Source organism: Canis lupus, chromosome 37 (genome assembly GCF_048164855.1).
Source record: "Canis lupus baileyi chromosome 37, mCanLup2.hap1, whole genome shotgun sequence".
Lineage (NCBI taxonomy): Eukaryota > Metazoa > Chordata > Mammalia > Carnivora > Canidae > Canis > Canis lupus.
The window spans coordinates 19317789-19340377 of NC_132874.1; the positions used below are offsets into that span (position 1 = coordinate 19317789).

The 22589-nt window shown below is 46.2% G+C and overlaps 1 protein-coding gene across 18 annotated transcripts in view; it reads right to left on the minus strand.

Moving 5' to 3' along the window:
- RREB1 (ras responsive element binding protein 1) overlaps positions 1 to 22589 on the minus strand; it is a 176027-nt gene that overhangs the window by 40159 nt on the left and 113279 nt on the right. For all 18 annotated transcript variants that reach the window (XM_072813829.1, XM_072813842.1, XM_072813839.1 and 15 more), the window contains one exon: positions 22060 to 22223. In XM_072813829.1, coding sequence (XP_072669930.1) covers positions 22060 to 22223 — 164 coding nt within the window. The remainder of the gene's footprint in view (positions 1 to 22059; positions 22224 to 22589) is intronic.

Sequence of the window (22589 nt, forward strand, 5' to 3'; positions counted from 1 at the left end):
CAGTCGGTTAAGCATCTGCCTTTGGCTCAGGTCATGATCCCAGGGTCCTGGATGCGAGCAATGCATCGGGCTCCCTGCTCGTCGGGAGTCTACCTCACCCTCCTCCCTGCTTATGTTCTCAACCTCAAATAAGTAAATAAAATTTAAGAAAAAAATAAAGAGAGAAAATGGGAAAGAAACACAGACAACCACCATGGCCACGTCCACCTAATTCCTTGCTGAGATTACCGGGGCAAGATGCTTTATTACTAGTTCCTGGTCACCTAAAGCCCCAGGAAAGTTCTTGGGAACCACCAGCCTCGTTCTAAGTACCCTCCCTATTCCAGCCGATTGGGATTTAGAGACCATCACTTACTATCAGCGTTTAGAGGGGAAAGGGAAAAGGCTAGCATGTTTCTTTTGATATTTATTATATCGCCTATTCCAATTGTAGAAGTATTAAAGAAAAAAATGTTTTAAAGCAACCAGAGGACTGAGGAAGTATGAAAAGAAAGTGCTACAGAATGTAAATTAGCACCAAACACTCTCAGTAAATCACTCAAAAATTAAAGATGAATTCCTCCCCTACAGTCGGTAGGTTACTTGTGCCCACGCACACGAGGCCACAAAAAACCTCAGAGAATACTGGAAATCTGAGACTGATAACCATTAAGTGGCTCACTAGCTCACTTCAAGCCACACCTTTTCTTTCTTTTCTCTTTCTTTAGATTTTATTTATTCATGAGAGACACAGAGGGAGGCAGAGACACAGGCAGAGGGAGAAGCAGGCTCCATGCAGGGAGCCTGATGTGGGACTGGATCCCAGGACCCCGGGGTCACGACCTAAGCCGAAGGCAGATGCTCAACCGCTGAGCCTGCCAGGCGCCCCCAAGCCACACCTTTTCTACCATAGGATCCGCAGTTTTAGAAAGTGCTGCTTTATCATCTAGTTCTGGGCTGTGTGACAGGAGAGGTTTCACAGAGCAGAGGATGAGGGATGGCCGTGGGCACACAGTGAGGACCTGGTGGGACGTTCACAGATTCCCGTTTGCACTTTGCAGATGAGGCCGCCGCAGTGTGAAGAGGCTGCGGGGCCCTGGGCCCTCACGACCAGGACGGACCTGGGTGTGCCAACTGCGGAGTCTGGGCTCCCCTACTGCCCCCCAGACGGCCTCCGAAGGCTTTGATCTGCCTTCGTTACCCCGGGCCTCCAGTCTGACGCCCACTCCCTCCCTGAGCGTCTGTGGTCCCAGGCCCAGCACCAAGCTCCAGCCAGACGTCAACAGGGAACGAGGGGGCCTCTGGTCCTCTGGTCCTGCCTGTCTTGTTCTGAAGACCTGGGGCTGCCCCCAAGCCGGGTTGTTGCTGCGGGCGGGCGAAGGGAGCGGATCAAAGCAGCCCCAAGGGCCGGTGGCAGGCACGCTAACCCCCTCCGGGTTTCTGACCAAGGCCTCTTGAGCCCCGGGTTCGAAGCTCCAGCATGCTCCCTGCTGGGATTAAATCTCGGGCTGTCGGCCAAGACACGGGGAGCTTCCAATCTGTCCCTTCGGCAACACAGCGACCAACAGCTGCAGGCTCGTGAACGCCACGCCGTCAACAGTTCAGCCGCCAGGGCCTGGGAGCGCCGGCCCTCTCGCAGGTTGGACGTGTCCGCCGTTAAGGTCCTGCCTGACGTGACCCCTTCCCTTCGTCCCCAGCCTCCGGCAGGAGTGACAACACTAACTGTCCACTTCCTCCCGAACACTCGCAGGAAGTGGTGCGTGTCACCAGAACAAGCCAGTGATGCCTCCTCTTCCACCCATGGGGTGGTCGACACACACAGGAGGGCTGGCGGGAGGGCAGTCCTAGGTCCCCTCTTTACAAGGCCGGGTCTGTTCTCCTCTCAGGATGCATTTCAAGGACCGAATGCACCTGGTTCCCCGGGACCCTGAGACCCTCACATGGGCAGGGAGCCGAGAGCCGCCCTCCCAGCCCCCCGGAGAGATCAGCTTTTCATTCTGCTTGGATACTTTTCTCCATTTTCAACAATGATAATTATTAAAGCCATCTTTCCCCATGTTGAGTCAAAAAAATCCCATCCTTCCTTTAAATGTCTACCTGTCCTCAGAGGCAATGTCGAACCAGCCTACATTCTCTCCTAGATGGCAGCTCTTCAATTAATTTCCAGATGATTGTCAGGTTTCTCCCAAGTTTCTCTTCCCCGGCCTGGACAAGCCCCGGCTCCTCCGGCCGGGCCCCTCAGGCCCTGCTCTCAACTCTCCTGAATTCCTCCAGCCACTACCTCGGGATGCGCTCCGGTTTGCGGATATCCATGCCACGGCGGATCCGAAGGAGCGGAAATCTGGATGTGGTCTGAGGGCGCAGGGCAGGGGCGGCCACCTCTGCAGGTGGTGGAACCAGAGCTGGGGTGCCGCGTGCGCGCTCAGCAGTCCCACACCCTGGGGTCCAATTAAGATCCCCGTGACTTCTCCACTCCAGCTGCCATCGAGCCATGTCTCTTCTGCTCTATACTCGAGCGCTTTACGTCTTTTCATTTGCCGGATTGGCAAGGATGAGAACTAAGCGGGGGTGGTGTGGTTCAGAAAACTGCTTCTCTCATGCCTTGTCGACGGGAGTAAAAATGGTAATGACCTCTCCGCAACGCGGCAGAGCAACTGGGAGCTCGATTTTAAGTACGTATGCCCTTTATCCCCGCAATTCCACCTCCAGAAAGGGGTCTCGAAGGTTAAGGGTCGAACAAATGTGCAAGGGTTTATGCACAAGGACTGAGGTACATTATAACTCACGGATGGATATGCTGCAAAAACAACTACAGGATGTCAGTCGGCTGGTCTCTATTTTGGACTGACCTCACCGATTTCCCTCTTGCCCTCCTACCGTGCCTTCTCTACACCGCAGCCAGATGGAGCTTCTAGAATATGGATCACATCATACCACTCCCCTGCTTAAAGGCCTCTAATTCTGGCTCCCTCTCCTAGAATTAAATCTGGCCTCAGCCTATTTCTCAGGCCTCGTTGGTGGGTACCCTATCCTGATCCCAAGGCCCTCTCAGACACTCTAGTTCTCTCTGGGTTCCTCAAACTCATTCAACAAGTCTGGCCCTGGGGCCGGTACGCTTGCTGCTCCTTGCTGCCGGGGACCGCTCGGCCTCAGAACCCTAGGCCGGCACCTGCCATTCACGCTCCGTGGTAAGCATCCTACCCTGCTCACGCAGAGGCTCTCAAGCCCACAACCCTGTTTTACCTTCTTCACAGAACATACCAGAAACTGAAAATCCTATGTATGTCACCTGTCTGACCGTCTCCACGGCCTCAACCGAAAGTAAGTTTCATTATAGCCCCGTCTCTCCAGTTCTCTGCACCAGCACATAGCAGGTAGTCGATAAATCCCTGCCAAATGGCTGGATGGCTGGACAGATGGAGGCACGAAGTGCACGCACAAAACCTGTCCACCTGCAATATCCCTACAACTATGACGTCAGCCTCCAAGAAACCTCATAATTAACAATCTTACTAGGGTTTATAATGTGAGCAAACTCGGTACACATGCAAAATTCGCCCCTTTATTGGTAGGATTCTGTGTTCGCGCTTTCGAAACTCCACCTACATTCACAGTAAGCTGCTTTTGGCATAAAATTCTAGAATTCTCCTTCAGAGGCATGTCACTTCCATTGTAGAAATCTTGCCGCGCCACGGTCTAAGGAAGGAATGTTATCAGAACTCTTTGAGGATTCAAGTGAAGTTTTCTCCCATTTGTAACACCTGGGGGCTGGGGGCAGGGGGTTTCTATAGTAATGAACAGAAACAAATACTGCAGATTTTTTTTAAAGTGGAAAAAAAAAAAAATCTAAATCTGAGTACGTTTTTGTACTCATAGGGCCCTACTTTGAATTTTGGCATGGATGCTGATTTTCAACTCAAATTTTCTTCTTGTAAATGTAATCCTTTATTTTCTAAAATGTAAAAAGATCCATTTTAGCTGGGGGTGGGCTGTAAGAATACCAAACACATCGCGGCTAAACAAATACATCTTGTAAAAGAGATGAGTGCCAATCTAGTAATTCAGAGGAGACAGACCAATTCCTAAAGCATATCCCTTTCTTCCTTCCTGAACGTCCTCACCTCCAGTTCTCCAAATACAGGAACTTTCTGCCTTTTTTTAAAAATAATTTTATTTATTTATTCATTCATGATAGACGCACACACAGAGAGAGAGGCAGAGACACAGGCAGAGGGAGAAACAGGCTCCATGCAGGAAGCCCGATGTGGGACTTGATCCCAGGACTCCAGGATCGCGCCCTGGGCCAAAGGCAGGCACTAAACCGCTGAGCCACCCGGCTGTCCCTCTGCTAACCTTTCTGAGGTATTTAAGTCTGTAGATTTGGAAATGAAGGTAAGCTCTTACCACTCAAGCACGGGCTTGCTCGGATAGCAAGTGGGAATTTGGGTAGATGACAAAGCAAATTTGGGTGGGACGACGGCATAGTGGAGAGGCCATGTGATGACAGTGAGGTCTTGGGGGTGTTCTTGAGCACTGAGACAGTTTAGATAAATCCTAGTTCTACCAATCAGTACCCAGGGAGATGCCACGAGCTACCCAGACTACCTCACCCTCGGTTCCCACATCTTTATAAAATCATAACACAATTAATTGCCGGTCTCAAGCTGCGGTCCTTGAGCCAGCAGCGATGGTACCAGCCAGGAGCCTGCCACAAATGCAGATTCTCAGGCCTGCAGACTCAAGAGACTCTGGGCCAGGGCCCAGCACCCTGGGTTTGGTTTCCACAGCCCACCAGGTGATACTCATGCCTGCTCACGTGGGAGAACCACTGGGTCACAGTTAAGTTCTTCAACTCTTTCTCCTGGTCACAGGCCCGGATGCCCACGTGACTGCAAGACTGCCATTTTGGGCGGACGAGCATTCCAGTCCTCCCAGGCTCACACTGCCATTGTATCAGTGGACCCTGCACGTTTATTGGGTGCAAATCCATAACCAAAGTAGTGACAAAATTTGACTTTCTTAAAATTATATTGGGGGTCAAGTCCTTGGGATAACTCAACAAGTTTAAAGGATCACCCCGTGGAAGGTGTCCTCGTGGACGGTCTCAAACACTTCACGCTCTTCGACAGCTAATTTACTTCATTTACGTGAGAAGGTCAAAGTTCAGGCAAGATCTAGACCCTTCTGGTATTTGCTAACTCCTCCTGCTTAATTTCTTCATAGGTTTTGTTAACTCAGGAGCTGAATTATCTGATCCTGAGGGAATGGCATTATAAGGAAGGTCACTTTTTCAGTACACGGGACAGAAACTATACACAAACAGCACTCAGCCCTGCTTGGTGTGTGTGTGTGTGTGTGTGTGTGTGTGCGCGTGTGTGTGTGTGCCAAACTTAAGTCAACAGGCTCAAACAGGTTTCTGCAGCCTGATTATAGATCTATCCCCATTCCTACCGGTGCTCACTTTGCTCTTCCAACAGTGCCTTGTGATAGCCAAAGGAGCGAACGAATCAGATTAACAAGCTTCCCAACTCCGCAACCTACATTTTGGGCCAAAGAAAAGGTAGCTTCCAGAAAGATTCATACTGTATGTCTCTGTAACAGATGTACAGGGTGGGAGTTTAAGGGTGGAGAGCCGTGAGTGACGCCTGCAGGTCCGTCCAGTCATGTGCCAGCACCCGAGGGGCAGGGAGTGAAGACAGAGGTGGGCAAGGGGCTGGGGAGAGGCTGGCGAGGCATCAATCATGAGACTCCCGGTGTGGTTCCACCTCTGAGCTCAGAGCCACCTTCTAGTAATTCGGGTGTTGTTCAGATTCAGTCATGCTGATCCAGAAGGCAGGTCACGCCAGCTGTGCCTGGGTGTGGAGGAAGGTCTGACGATGCTGGAGGTGAGCAGCCTTAAGCACTCTCAGAAAACTCTAGAAGGCAGCCTACTATGAGGTGTGTGCCTCAGAAAGGCGTTTCCCCCGCTGTCCTCAGGCTGGCTGTGGGAACCCCTACTGCAGGCTGCTCCCAGCGCTCCTGGGATGCTCTTGCTGAAGGGCCTGGATGCTGCACCCCCACCCCCCACCCGACACCCCCACGGAGGCTACAACAGAGGGAGGTTTGTCCCTGAGTCCTTACAGGAAGCTCACTCCAACCGCGTCCGCCTCCCCTCAGGCAAAAAGATGAGCGTGGTGCCCTTAAAGACCACATCCCATGGCAGCTTTTCTCTTCCCCTGCAGCAGGGGAGAGTACATCCCAAGGGTGCAGAACCCCTCTCCCCCCGTGGACCGCAGCCTGGCACGTTGCTGGTGCCCGTACTGGCATAAATCAGAACAGTATGCAAAGTTAAGGAATCGTAACTGAAAGTAAGGTGAACTAGGGGTTCAGGTTCACACTGCTCATGGCCACTGCCTTTGAACTTTCCACCTCCCCTGCTCTTCTGCCCAGAGCTGCTCCCCAGCTCTGACTCAGGGGCAGAGCTCTGGTTGACCCCTGATTTCTGCTCTGCTGTCTCTGGTTCCCCTGAAGTGGTAGAGGACGCATTTCTTTCTCCATCCTGCTCTCAAAAACCCTCATACGAACAGAGCTGGGGAGCTGGGTTCTGGTGCCTGAGGGATGTTTCTTCAATGTCCCCCACCTCCCAGCCATCCTTCAGAAAGGAGCCTTCTGGCCACTACATTCCTTTTCCCCACCTTCCATACTGACACTGGAAGCTGCAGACTTCACAACAGAATCAAGGTACATTCTCCAGTTATTGATGGTTTACTTAGAAAAAGAGGGCCCTTCACTGCTCATTCTAAAGCTCCTTCCTCCTCTCCTGACGTTCAAATACAGTGTAGGGGAGCTTGGCAGTTGGCCCATGTCAATAAATATCAACCTTTGCAAGATCTTTATTCTGGACCCTGTTTCTAAACAGGTCCTTTGAATCCAGACACCTTAAACCCTCTTGTATTTTTTTCTTTCCTTTGCCTGTCCTTGTTTTGCTAAAATAATTTGTTATATAACACTCTCCTTAAATTATTTGGCTCCCCAATCCCTGTGTATAATACCCACAGAGACACACCGTACATATTGCCATACAAAATCACTGATTCCTAAAAAACAAACAAAGGGCCTCAGAGGTTGAATGTGTTGACCTCTCTCACCCAGAGAGAGCCCTCATTCACGCAGAGCTAAAACTGGCCTGCCTGGGCCGTGCCTGTGTGAATCCGGGAAATGTAGGTAGACCTGGGAGTCGCTTAGATCTTTCAGGCCAGCCACCATGTTGTCATGGATTCTTCTCCTTCTCTGGGCTAACCACTCCTCCATGTCTTCAACCCTTCCAGACAGCCCAAGGTCTCAATCTCAGGAGAGACTCCCGTATCTACAGCAATAGGTGAAGCTGACATTCCAGAAGTGCAGAGCCATTACCTCTGAGAGAAGCAATCACCACCACCTCCACCGCCCCCTGCAGAGAATGCATTTCTGCAGCAAAAGGCTACAAATCTACGTCTAGCCAATGCTCAGTCAATGCTCAGTCCGACCTGTCATGGTAGACTTGAAACGTGGTCACTCAGACCCGTTTTTCATTTCGTCCTCGAAGGGAGTTAGAGCTTTAGTTTTCTTTCTTCAAGACCCAGCACCTCGCTACTGAATCCTTTTTTTCTTTTTGCAGAGGAGGAAGAGATGCCTATCTCCACAAGAAGGTAGTGCCAACTCACTGCTGGCTACTCCTCAGCCTCTTCCAAAAGAGGAACAGGAAATGCTTAGGCTGGGCTGTTGGTGATGGCCCACCACATGCCACAGCGGGAAATGGAAGGTGTGGGCCGTGGGTGCAGAGACGGGGCATGGCGCAGAGGAGTCACCACCACTTTGGGACACCAGACTGTATTCTTCAGGGAGAAACAGCTGAGGAGGCAAGGGCTACCGAGATCATGTCGTGAGGGGAAAAAGAAATGAACATAAATGAATCCAAAGAGAACGATCACTTGCTAATAAACACAGGTAGGCAAGAGAGCCCCTTCTCTGTGACAGCAGCCATCCACAATCACCTGCACCTCAAATGGGATGAACATGGTGCACACGGGCCTCTGCCTGCCAGACGTAACCCAAATAACTGAACCATGTGTTGCAAGGGACAGTGGCATGCTGCTCTCTGAGCAGGAAACGAGGGAAGAAAGGTCCAAGATTTGCTTCCAATCTTAGCTGAACCCGTAACATCATAGACCTGTGTTTCCTGACCTGTAAAACCGTGACAGTCCTCCTGAGTGAGCTGGGTTATATAAGCACGATGAATAAGACTTCAGTGCTGACACTACACACCAATACCTATTATGCAACTGAATCTCTGGTGTAAGGAAATACAGAATCGCTCCCCACTGAAGACCAATGAGCTCTCCATCAACCCCAAGCCCTGAACGCAGCAGAGGAGAAAGGCCCTTGGGCACACGTGCGTGCGTGCACACACACACACACACACACACACACGCCCAAGGGCAGGTGAGTGGGGATTCAGTGTGATAAATACCTATGCTGAGATTTCTGTGCTTCTTGTTCACTTTTTAGTTGGAGGGGCGGTAGGTGCAGAATTTGCTGCTAATCACCTTCCTTAACAAATCAGAAAAACGTTGACAGTGAGTGGGCACGTTTCGATGTTTGCTAGCACCGGCTTGTTCAGCCCAAACAGGTTGGACAGGTTGAATATTTAAACAAAGGCAGAAAAATGCAAGGTATAAAGCACGAGGTGTGCAGACCTGCGGGTTTAAGTTTGTGATCTAAAGCTGGCAGTCAGGCTCGCTCTCCTCCTGCCTCCTCACTCTGCTACTCTGACATCTTAACTAGGTGGGACACACTCAGGATCTGTTCGTAGTCATCAGGACAGCAGCAGAGGGCAGGGTGGGAGAGAAGGGTACGTGTGGAGGTCTGTGGCAGAGGTGGGCCCTCCACTCCTCATCCTACCCCCAGCAAATACATACCTTACCTTCTGTGACCTAATTTCTAGCTCTCACAATTGCCAGGCCGTTCAAGTGTGGGCAAGCACGGATACTCCAGAATTTGATGCCATTCACCAGTTTTACCTGGTGCAACCGAGCTTTCAAAATATTTCAACGAGATATGTCAAAAAGACCGCAGTGCCTTCATCCAAAGAACCATCTTTTGCATCTGCTCAAATCTCCAAAAACAAATACCACCTCTGCCAAAATAGAAGAAAGCCTAAATTATGAACATGAGCATCCAGCTGGCTGAATGATACTAAACTACTCAATTACGAAACAGATCATAAATTTGAGAAACAGTGACAGGATGAAGGAGGCTTTTGCATCCCCATACTCGAGAGACTTATGAGCAAGCTCTCTCTGGCATAACCAAACCTGACCTGGTCCTCAGGAAATAAATGCTGAATAAAAAGTGAGCACCAGCCGCGAGTACATTTTTCAAATATCCTTTCAAAAAAATAAGCTATGCTCATTGTTAAGGGGTATTAGAAAAGAAAAAACAAACACAAAGTAGAAGGGAGAACATTTCAAAGAATGTCAGTCAAACGTAAAACAGGCTTCACGAGAGACTGTCAATTGAAATGGATCGACTTTCAGCTTTATCATTTCCTTACCTTTATCTGAAAAATAAAATTCTGTGACAAATCACTCTGACCTGTTCTTTTTCTCGTAGTGGTAGCTTTCTGCTATTTGCAGATTTCTAAAATGTAAAAGTAAGAATTCTGAAAAGAACCACAGACTCTCATCAAATAGTATAAATGCAAATCCACATGAAAAACAGAAAACCTGCTCAAAACAAGCAACCCCCTCAAAAGAAGTGTTCAAATAATAATGAGGATCTGCACAATTCAGAAAAGAAAATTCAGGCGTTTGGCACACAGCTGCTCCACAAAATAGCCCTCTCAGGCTGTCAGGTTCTTAGATGGTGGCTTTACAGTACCCTCCTGGCTCAAGGTCACGGCCTCTTTTCTTGGTTTTGTAAACACGCATGCTTATGAACACACAGAAGGAATTGGGGGTTTAAGTTTCCTAAGGGAGAAGAGAAAGGAAGGGAACCACAATTTGTCCAACACTTATGTGAGCCAAGGGCTTGGGTATATATTACAGCATTTACTACTCATGATAACAAACTCTTGAGAGAGGAACGTTGCCCATTAAAGATGAAGAAACGGAGGCTCTCTCTCCCATTCTGCGGAGCATCCTTTATCGGCATCAGCCAGAGAGGAAGGAAGAGCTCTCAGAGGACACACAGAGAGGCCACTTTTGTACAAACCACTACGGTATTTAAAGTAAAGGCATACAGTTTTCACTTTCAGCCAATGAGATGTAAAGAGAGGGCTAAAAGCATTTAAATATAATCAAACAATAAACTCAGTTGGTGAAAGCTTAATAATGCTACGGGGAGACACAGGGAAGTCAGACAATTTGCTGTGATACATAGATTTGTGAATGTTGACTCTCGAGGGGAAAATTCTGAGCTTCTTAATGATGTGGACTCTCAAGGAGAAGGCAAAGTACGTTAAGACGCATGATCAGGGAATGAAGTATTGTTACATGATGGTTTTTTTCTAGTTGAAAAGAAAAAAGTTGCAGCCGGGGTAAAGAAAAGCTTTCTAGATGATAGTCGAAGTATGTCTGACTATTTCAGTACAGACAGCACGAAGACAGATGAAAACTGCCTCAATACCCCAGTCCCATCATCATGAAACCGCCAGGTATTCACCGAACACCACCAAACATGAGGTTCCTCTGTCCAGCATGCTTCGTACATTCCCTTACACTGACTGCGTACATATCATTAAAATCTCCACAAACCCCTCGACTATCCGTGTAGACAGCTGCACATGTGGTCACAGAACATCTGTCATCTTCTAAGTGGAACTGAATGTGTTAAGATTTCTGAGCATCCCCGAAAGAGATCTTCTTCTGATTTGTCTTCCTCTCAAGGGAAAAATAGTTTTAGAGAACTGAAATGTCATTATATAATCACTTTTTCCTTCTGTCTATCAATTTATTTTAGAGAAGGGGGAGAGGCAGAGAGAGAATCTTAAGCAGGCCCCACCCCCAGTGTGGAGCTCAACTCCGGGCTCTATCCCACAATCCCGGGATCACAACTCGAGCTGAAATCAAGAGTTGGATGCTCAACTGACTGAGCCACCCAGCTGCCCCATTTCCTTCTTTTAAATAGAAAAAAATTCACAGAGTCCTGAGTGGGGTGACCCATGGATTTTTATCCTAGAAATTCTTTCTTCCCGCGTCACCTGACATCTTCCTTCCTTCGTAGGAATGTCAGGGAAGCGCGTACCTGGTGGTTAAGAATTGTTGCAGGTGTGACTAACTGATGAGCCTCTGAGCGTCCACCTCCACTCTAGAGAAATAGCTAGAAACTCATTATCACTGTGAGAGAGGTTCACAGGGCCCTTCCCCCTGCTGGGCTCTGAGGGTAAAGAAGTGACTGTCCCCTTCCAAGACACTGTCCTACCTCTGCTCCTTCTGTCCTCAAATGCTGGCCACCTGTTCAGATACCCAAGTTCACTTGTGCATGCCAAGGGCTGGCCCCGCCTAAGCATCTGAGAGTAGTGTGCTAAATTCAGAGCCTCCACGGGCTCATTTGTCATGGAGCAGGTCACATTTCTGTGCAGTGAACGTTTTCTTCCAGCATAATAGGAACACATAAGCCTCTGTTCCTGAAGACTGTCCATTATCCAGCGGCATCCTCACAGTCTATGTCTCCTGTTCTTAGCAACAGAAAAAGTCATGCCTGTTGCAGCAGGAAAGAAAGCCTGTGCCAAAACAACTAGATGATGTTCCAGGGATTTCCCTGCCTCCTGTTCGCCCTTCCACGACACGGCGAAAGGAGAACACAGCCCTGCTCTTTGGAGAAGCCAGTTAGGAAAGCCTGCTCCTGCCGGGGTCTTCAGCGTGTCTGTAACGTAACACATACTCCACGACTCTCTTTGTAGCTTAAAGGTCTATAGTTTGTAAAATGAGGAGCAAAGTGGAAATTAATTTCCTATTTTCCCAAGGCAATTATGGTCTGGCAAACGAGAAACACCCATTTCAGAGGTAGGATTTCTTCCAAAGGAGATCCATTTCACTCTTCTCTTTCAAATATCATCACTTCTTCACAGCTATGAAGTTTGGCGCTTTCTGGAAAGTTTTGCAAATTGTGAAGCTCAGTGCCCTTTTTCCTACATTGAGCTCTCCCAACAGGCGTGCTTCTGGCTCAGTTTCCCAAGTTTGTTTTGGAAGACAAGCACCGCTCAATCCAAATTTTCAACATGGGAGCAACTGATAAAAGAGTTCTGGGAAGTTAAAAGCTGGAGCCACGGTGATGTTTCCGTGATACATGTTTTGCACTCGATACAGCCTATTATTCTGCCCGGGAACTCGGCTGTGGTTAGAATGGTTTGGGATGAAGGATTTCCAAACCTCAAAAACACGAGAGTCCGCAAACAGGGAAGTGGCAGCTCGAACAACTCCACGAGATCTGATAATAGATCGAGAAAGCCTTTTTGCTTGGGGGTGTTAAGGGTCTTCTCCCTAAAACTAAGATAAAAGAAACTCTACAGAAAGACTGGCTAGCCTCATAAACAGAGATAACTGGTGCATCCTCATGAAATGACTAGTGTAGCCAAAGGAAAGGGAGAGGGTTGCTTCACGAAGTGGGTGACGACAGAGTGCCTGGATGGCAGTTAAGAACCACCTGAAACTGAAAAAGATCTAGTTCCTGGGGTCTGGGTTGCAAGATGTACACTGAGGACTTCTGAGTGTTGCAGCAAGAGTCTGGGGGGGAGCCCACATGGGCTCCCTGCAGCACGCTGCTCAACAGTAAATACCAGGAAGGCAGGGCTTATCTGGAAGACTGTGCACACTGGAGATCCACATCACCTCTGCACATGCAGATGCCCTTCAGAGCAGCAGGGGAGGTGGGGGGAGCAGGAGGCCCAGGAAAGGTGACCCGTGTGTCCTAACTGACATTGTGCATCAGACTGGCCTTGTAGGATCAAGCCTTGGCAAAATGGCTCTAGAAAGCCCTAGCACAGGGAATCACGTCCTAGCAGGGTCCTACTGAATCTGCACACCTCGGGGGAGAGAAGGGAGGCCTGGAACAGATTGTCAACAAGACAGAACAGGGCATGTGGGGGTGGCGTGTGTGCCCAGAGCGCATGGGGAAATGCAGGCCAGAGGGTCTCTGATCACCCCACTGGTGAGCTCCTGGCCCCTCCTTGATCCTTGGGAAGCAAGAGAAGCTGAAGGAAAACGAGAAAGGAAGAAGAAGAGAACTTCGGTTCTGGATAACAAACTCACAGTCGATGGACTTCCTTCCATGCTCTGAAAACCGAGTGAGGATGCAGCTCACCAGAACTTGGATTTTCACTGTTCTTTTTAGTTCCTGCACACACATGTCCCAGGGCCCCATTGGCCCCTGATTAATGAAACACAGGTATGTGCTTAGGAGAGATCACAGCTCACCGTTTGAGTCTCAGGTTCTGGAACAGATCCGCTGGGACAAATAAATCTAACTCCATTCTCCCTAGCACATTTTTCTAAGTGTGTTCACATTTTTATAATTTTTTTTTATTTATTTATGATAGTCACAGAGAGAGAGAGAGGCAGAGACACAGGCAGAGGGAGAAGCAGGCTCCATGCACCGGGAGCCCGATGTGGGATTCGATCCCGGGTCTCCAGGATCGCGCCCTGGGCCAAAGGCAGGCGCCAAACCGCTGCGCCACCCAGGGATCCCTAATTTTTTTTTTAAAGTACAGTTTCACCAACAAATGAAGGTGGAAATGATCATGAATGATTACCAAAAACTAAATGCTCTTTTTAACTCATTATTTACGATTTTCTACAGAAAAGGCCAAGGAAATGTACTGTAATAAGCTCAAATAATCAAATTGTTATTTATTTTTTTTTTAATTTTTTATTTATTTATTTATTTTTATTTATGGTAGTCACAGAGAGAGAGAGAGAGGCAGAGACACAGGCAGAGGGAGAAGCAGGCTCCATGCACCGGGAGCCCAACGTGGGATTCGATCCCGGGTCTCCAGGATCATGCCCTGGGCCAAAGGCAGGCGCCAAACCGCTGCGCCACCCAGGGATCCCTCAAATTGTTATTTAAATCACTAGATTTAGAGATGTCTGGGTGGCTCAGTGGTTGGACGTCTGCCTTTGGCTCAGGTTGTGATTCTGTGGTCCTGGGATTGAGTCCTGCATCCAGCTCCCTGCGTGGAGCCTGCTTCTCCCTCTCTCTCTCTCTGTGTCTCCCATGAATAAATAAATAAATGGAATCGGAAGGAAGGAAGGAAGGAAGGATAAGAAAGAATGAACAAACTAGATTAAGTACAGCAAAAAAGAAAACAAAAATCAAAGCAAGTTCTTGATTTGTTTTCTGGTATTACAGGAATGTTTACTTGGTATACGGTCCCTCCGTGGCACATGCAACAGCAATACTGGTGACCACTGATTTCACAAACATTCTCCTAAGTGTTTCATTCATGTACTCGTTCATGAATCCCCACAATGCTGCCCTAACACTGGTCAGGTATCACTTCTTTCTATAGATGAACAGAGACACAAGGGGTCAAACAACTTCTCTAGGGGCGCCTGGGTGGCTCAGTCAGTTAAGCATCTGCCTTCAGCTCAGGTCATGATCCTGGAGTCCTGGGATCCAGCCCAGCAGCAGGCTCCCTGGTTAGTGGGGAGTCTGCGTCTCCTCTCCACCTGGCTCCTCCCCCTCCACTCATGCTCTCTCTCTCTCATATAAATAAATAAAATCTTTAAAAAATAATAACTAGTTTTTAAAAAACCCCAACTTCTCCAGGGTCACACAGCTAGGAGTGGCACACAGCTCACTGATGATCGTAAGGGTGCTTTTGGCTCTAACAATACAAACTTAGAAATACCTCCACCTGAGACATTTTCATGGTACACTGTTATCCTCTGGAATGCTTCCACAAACATTATTGCATTTCAGCATAAATCCTCAGGGAGGTTTTACTATGCCATTTTGTTATACTATAGACAAATTAAGAGATTCCTGCAAAGTTCTGCAGAATTCAGACTAGAACTGGGCCTGAAACAATTAGTTGTCTTCTCCAAATCAAGAGGGACTCACAACATGTAAAATCAGTTTCAGTTGGTGCTAAAATCCCAAAATTAGCACAAACATCCCTAAGGCCTGCTTATAAAAAAAAAAAAAATTGTAAATAAGAATTTATAAACAACTCCAATATCCACTGTTCACAAATAAGAAATGTACCTTAGGAAGGTATCAAGGGGCTGTGCTATAAAAAGCTAAAGATCTTTTCTAAATCTATCCACGTATACCTAAACAACACCATCGCAAATCTAATAAAAAGCTATTCCATGCTCACCAAATAGAGTGTACCGTGCTAGTAAGCTGGCGGTAATACTTTTAACGTTGAAAATACAGCTGACCTTTGAACAACGTGGGTGTGAACTACACAGGTCCACTTGTACATAGATTTTTTTTTTTGATACAGTAAAGTATTGTAAATGTATTTTCCTTATGATTTTCTTAACAACATCTTTTCCTATAGCTTACTTTATTTTAAAAACACAGTATATAACACAACATACAAAATATATGTTAATCAACATATGTTTATGTGTTGGTAAGGCTTCCAGTCAACAGTAGGCAGTTAAATTTTAGGGGAGCCAAAAGCTTTATGTGATTTTAGGGCAGTAGGTGCCCCAACCCCTGGCATTGTTCAAGGGTCAACTGCAATGCTCTACAACAACATGGAATTGTTTCGGGGGTGGTGGGTGGGGGAGGTGTGAAAGGACGCTTTTTCTAACATACAAAATGACATGAGCATTTTACCAATTTTATTTCTCAGACAGTAGTTAAAGGCATGGTCTCTAAGCCCAACAACTGACATTCAAATCTTGGCCTTATCTGTTACTTTGATCCTAAGCAAGTTTCCTCATCTGCAAAATGGGATAATAATCCCACAAACCTTACAGGTAGAGCACCTAAAAGTAAGTGGAGATCAATAAGGAAGTAGGAAATGTGAACAATGTATAAACCAGCTCAACCTAAGAGCACCTCTATACAACATGCCAACCAACAGCAGCAGAACACACGTTCTTCTCAAACAGACGTGGGACGTCCTCCAGGATGGACCATATGCTAGGCCATAAAACAAGCCTCCATAAATTTCAAAGGATTGAAACCATACAAAGTATGTTCTCCAACTACAATGGAATGATATTGAAAATCAACAGCAGCAAGAAATTTGGGAATTCACAAATATACAGAAACTGAACAATACAGTCCAAAATAACCAATGGGCAAAGAAATCACACTGGAGACTAGAAAATACTTTGAGGTGAATGAATGAGAACATTTAACATACAAAAATTTATAGGATGCAACTAAAGCAAATGCCTAAGGAGAGACTTGTAGCTGTAAACGCCTACAAAAGAAGTTCTCAATCCAATATCCTCACTTTCTGTCTTAAAACACTGGAGAAAGAGCAGCAAGCTAATCCTAAAGCAAGTAGAAGGAGGGAAATAATAATGTGCGGAGTGGGAAATTAATGAAATAGCAGAAAAGCCAACAGGGGAAAACCTACAAAACGAAAAACTGTTTCTCTGGAAATACCAATAAAATTGACAAATCAAGTCTAGCTAGACCGCCTAAGGAAAAAAATAAAGAAGACTCAAATTATTAATATCAGGAATGAAAGAGAGTACATCGCTACTCCCCGTGCAGACAGAAAAGACAAGAAGGGGAAACTATGAATAACCTGGAAGCCAACCAATTAGATAATTTGCATAAAATGGCCAAATTCCTAGAACAGACACAAATGACTGAAAGGAACTCAGGAAGAAACAGAAATGTGAACAGACTTATCACAAGAGGTTGATTTAGTGATCTGAAAACTTCTCAGAAAAAGAAGCCAAGGTGGTTTTGTTGGTGAATTCTACTAGATACATAAAGAAGAATCAGCACCAACAAACTCTTCTAAAAAAAATACAGAGGTGGATGGAATACCTCCCGACTCACTCTGCGAGGCTGGCATGAAAACCAGGCGAGGACTCAACAAGAAAATGGCAGACCAGTAACTCTTCTGAATGTAGACAAATTCTTTAATGAAATACTAGCTAACCACGCCCATCAACATCTGAAGATGACTGTATAATGTGACCAAACGGGATCCATCCCAGGAATGAGGTTCGTTTAAGGTCCAAAACAGAATGGAAGACAGGACAAAACCAACCGGACCATCTCGATAAATGCCCAAAAAGTGTTTGACGCAAGCTGACCCCCTTTCTTGATGAAAATGAACAGTAGACTGGGATTAAAAAGAACTTCCTCAAACTGATAAAGGGCATTTATGAAAAACCCATAACTAGCATCATACTTAATGGGGAAAGACTGAATGCTTTCTCCCTAACATCAAAAATAAGACCAGGGTGTCTGTTTTCTTCACTTCCACTTAACACTGTGCTGGAGGGGGCTGGCCAGGGCTCACAGGCAGGAAAAATAAATAAAAGGCAGCCAGATTAGTTTCAAAGGAAGAAGCACAACTGTCTGTTTGCAGATGGCATGATCATGTATACAGAAAACTCCTAAGGAATCCACAAAATAACTGCTAGAATGAATAAACAGGTCTGCAAGGCTGCAGGAAACAAGGTTGGTTCACAATGCGAATTGTATTTCTATACACCAGCAATGAACAGTCCAAAAACACCTCTGCTTCCAATACCACAAGAGTAAAATGTTTAGGAATAAATTAACAAAATAAATGAAAAATTTGGGGTACCTAGGTGGCTCAGTTAGTTGAGTGTCCAACTTTTAATTTTGACTCAGGTCATGATTTCAGGGTCATGGGATCAAGCCCCACTTTGGGCTCCATGCTCAGTAGGGGGTCTGTTTGAGACTTTCTCTGCCTCTCCCCCTGCTCCTCCCCCCACTCTTTCTCTCAAATAGATAAATTAATAAATAAATCTTTAAAAAGTCGCTTGCCACCCCCCCCTAAAAAGAAATAAATAGGGCATCTAGGTGGCTCAGTCGGTTAAGTGTCTGCCTTCAGCTCAGGTCATGATCCCAGAGTCCTGGGACTGAGTCCTGCATCAGGCTCCCTGTTCAGTGAGGAGTCTGCTTCTCTGCCCCTCCTCTGGCTTATGTGCTGTCTCTCAAATAAATAAATAAAATCTTTAAGAAAATAAAAGCCTTTAAAATAAAGAAATATAAAATTTACACTTTGAAAACACAGTTCAGTGCACCTGGGTGGCTCAGTGGTTGAATGTCTGCCTTTAGCTCATGATCTCGGGGTCCTGGGATCAAGTCCCATATCAGGCTCCCCATAGGGAGCCTACTTCTCCCTCTGCCTATGTCTTTGCTTCTATGTGTCTCTCATGAATAAATACATAAAATCTTTAACAAAAGGGGGCAGCCCAGGTGGCTCAGCAGTTTAGCGCCACCTTCAGTCCAGGGCATGATCTTGGAGACCCAGGATCGGGTCCCACATCAGGCTCCCTGCATGGAGCCCGCTTCTCCCTCTGCCTGTGTCTCTGCCTCTTTCTCTGTGTGTGTGTTTCTATGAATAAATAAATAAAATCTTAAAAAAAAAACTTTAAACACACACACACACAAAAGAAATCCATTAAGATGTAATGGATATAAATGAATACCCCATGTCCAAAGATTCAATACTGGTAAGGTGGCAATACCCCCAAGTTGATCTATGTACTTTATAATGTCTATAATTATACCAGCTATCTTTTTTGCAGAAATTGACAAGCTGATCCTAAAAATCATATGGAAATGCAAGCAAATCAGAGTAGCCAAAATAATCTTGAAAAAGACCTCAGTTGGAGGACTGACACCTCCCAATTTCAAAACTTAGCCAAAAAGCTATAGTAGTCAATACAATGCTAGGCCTGAAAGGCAGACAGACATATAGATCAATGGACTAGAACACAGTAGATAAATAAATCCTTACATTTATGGTCAACTGAATTTTGACAAGAGTGGCCGGACAGTTCAAAGGGGGAAAGAAAAGTCTTTCCAACAAAGTACAGAAGATTGAACTTGGACCCTTTCCTTACACTATACCTAAATATTAACTCACACAGATCACAGACTTACATGTAAGAACTACAATGATAAAGCTCATGGGATTCCACTTCACACCTAACAGGATGACTGTCATGAAAAAGACAGGCGGTAGCAGGTGTTGGCAAGGACGTGGAAAAACTGGAACCCTCATATGCTGCTGGTGGGAATGTAAGATGATGCAGCCGCTTTGGAAAACAGTCTGGCAGGTCCTCAGAATGTTCAACACGGAGCTACCACATGACCCAGCTGTTCCACTCTGAAGTATCTACCCAAGAGAAATGAAAACATGTGCCCACACTGAAAGATGGAAAAGAATATACACAGGAGCATTTTGCATTAACAGCCAAGGAGTGGAAAGGACCCAAATGCCCACCAATTGATGAAGAGATAAATAAAATATGGCAGATCCATACAATGGACTATTATTTGACAATAAAAAAGAATGGGGTACTGATACTGCTACAATACAGATGCATCTTGAAAACGTAATGGTAAGTAAAGAAATGAGTCACGAAAGACCACAGATGAGAACAGGCAGATCCAGAGACAGGAAGTAGATTTGTATTTTCCAAGGGCTTGGAGGGTAGGAAGTAATGAGAAGTGACTGCTTGATGGGTATGGGGTTTCTTTTTGGGGTGATGAAAATGACCTCACATTGACTGTTAGCACTGACAGCTGCAGGACTCTGCATATACTAAAACCCATTGAACTGTGTACACTTCAAATGGGTGAAACATAGGGCATATGAATTATATCACATAAAGGTGCAAAAAAATAAAAAAAAAAGTCAAGTATCAAGCCCAGTGCTTGATGCATATACACCACGGCTTTAGCTTTGAGTATTAATAAGATGCATTGTCTGATACATCACTGTAGAAGGATGACTATGACCTTTACAGATATGCTTGACATGTGTCATATTCGATCACAGAGGCTCTCCCAAAATGGCAATGTCCCCAATCAGGAGTGACTAGCTCAAGACCAGGGATGTCTCACAGAGGATCTTAAGCAATGAGTGCTTAGGTCCAAAGCAGCCCCAAGGAGGGTACATCACACTAGTGCGCCCCCCTGCCCCCTCCCAATTTAGGGCTGGCTCATGGGAAGTTCCACTGAGCATGGGTCTCAGGAAGAGAAAGCAGGGAAACCATCCAAGAAGAGAATAGGCCTCCAGGACCAGATTTTGAGAGGGCAAGTATGTAAGGGACAAAGGACTTCTTGAAAGGTGTGTGTGTGGGGGGGAGCACAAATAAAAATAAAACAAAATCAAAACAAAATGGCAACAGAAGGCAAAATGATACAACCAGGCTGATCATGCTGGGGGAAAAAAAAAAAAAGCAAAAAGCTAGGGTGTAAAATACGGTATTAAGCCACAGTGATGGCATTTATTCACTTCCTTCTTTGTGCTCAAAAAAACGCTCCTGGGAGGAGGTGAGGGGCAAAGAGGCCCGAAATTTACATGCAAAGAAAAAAAAAGTAAAATATTTCGTAAAAACATCTCTAACACGCTGGTATCTTTCCTCAAGTCGCACCATACCGCACTCCCAGGAGTTCAGACTGAGAAATCCACAGGCTTAGGATTATTGCGGCATTACTTAGAAATGCAAACAGTAGTGACAGATAACGTTTACTGAGTGCTTACCGGGTGCCTCGACTGTGTGCAAAACTCATTATCCCCTAACCCTCAGCCCTCTGCAATGACGTGGACGCTACTTAAAAACCTCGTTTCGGTGGAGAGGAAAACGAAGCACAAAGGTTAAGTAACTTGCTCAAGAACGGAGAACTTACAAGTGGCGGAGCTGAGGTCTGCCGTTAGGGGCCTAATTCCGAGAGCCCAGATTCGCCACTATACCCCTGTGTCCCAGGTATCCGTCAGTGGTCCACAAAATGGTTTTAGGTGGAATAAACCGGCCCACCTCATTGTAGTGTTGCTAGATAGTAAAGTGTCAATTTCACAATAATTACATCAAGTTTTCTTTTGAAACAAATGTGTAAAAAAGAAAAAAAAAAAGTTGGTCAATTTTAAAAATTCACCTGGAAGGGAATATGGAAAAATAAAAATAGTCTGATTTTCCGAGAAGTTGAAATTTTCTGAGTCTCTTTAAAACATCTTCCCTAGAGTCCTGATGCTCCTTAAAATGTTTGTGGGAAGGGATGCCTGGTGGCTCAGTGGTTGAGCATCTGCCTTTGGCTCAGGGCATGATCCCAGGATCTGGGATCGAGTCCCACATCGGGCTCCCTGCATGGAGCCTGCTTCTCCCTCTGCCTGTGTCCCTGCCTCTCTTCTCTCTCTCTCATGAATAAATAAATAAAATCTTAAGAATAAAATAAAATAAAATAAAATGTGGGAAAAATAAAACAAGCATTTAAAAAAAAAAGCCTTTTTGCTCTAAACCCTCCAAACCTATGTAATTTTTCTACAAAGTGTATTTCCTACTCATTTGTCCCCCCCAAATTTTAATATGCCCACCACCGGGCTCTCTCCCACTTCTGAGTGAGCTGCTTTCTCCCTCAGGAAGTAAATTCCTGACACTTATCAGATCTTCTTTTTCTTCATTGTATTCTGTCTTATCCTGAAGTTCCCAAGACCAGGCCACCTAACTATTTATTCAAAGGCCCCAGAAATTTTTCGCAAGGAGAAGAGCTGCAGGGAATCTGGTAGGCATATGCAAATAGTGTTTCAGAGGCAAGGGTTACTATGCTACTCCTCAGGGCTTCCTCTACATCTGATAAGCTGCCCACCCCTGGTACCCAAACAAAGAAGCTCCAATTGGCAGAGGGGAAAGGACTCTGTGTTTCATCCTGAAGATCCCCAAAGGCCAAAGACCTCACCCAGGTACTTCAGTTTTCCATGGCTAGACATGTCCAATTCACCGGAGAGATGAGCAACCAAAGCCATCTCCGACTTCACACAGCCCACAGATCCCAAGAGCTCTTGAACCTCTAGGCAAGTCCCCTGGTGGCTCAGAGGCCACTCTACTTTGTCAACCTGCAGATCCCAGCTACCAGGCAAAGGCCGTCCTCACCCACCTGTGCATGTTCCCATTGGTGGTAAAGGACTGGCCACACACGGTGCACTTGTACGGCCTCTCGCCAGAGTGCACCAGCATGTGGCGGTCCAGGGAGCTGGCCGAGCTCAGCGACTTCCCGCAGATGCTGCACGAATGGTCGGCCCCTCCAGTGTCTGTGTTATGCTGTGGAAAGCAATCATCACAGTGGTCACTTAAGAAGATCGGTCAAAACTTGGCTATTATAAAATGCAAATTCAGAGCTTTATAAAAACAAACAAAAAAACCCAAACAACAACAACAAAAAGCCCCAGTACTGCTTCTCTGATATTTTAATGTTTCTTTTTTAAATATCTTCCCAGGAGTCAAAAATCTGTCAGGAACACAGGCAAATAACTATTTTGTATGATCTCCTTCCACTTTCGGGTTCCAGTTTTGAACAACACTTGTGCAAGGCTCAGAGAGAGGTGGAGTCTTCGCAGGCCTTTCTGAGAGACACACAGAGAATTAACTGACCACATATGTTAACACGAGAAGAACCCTCCACTACGA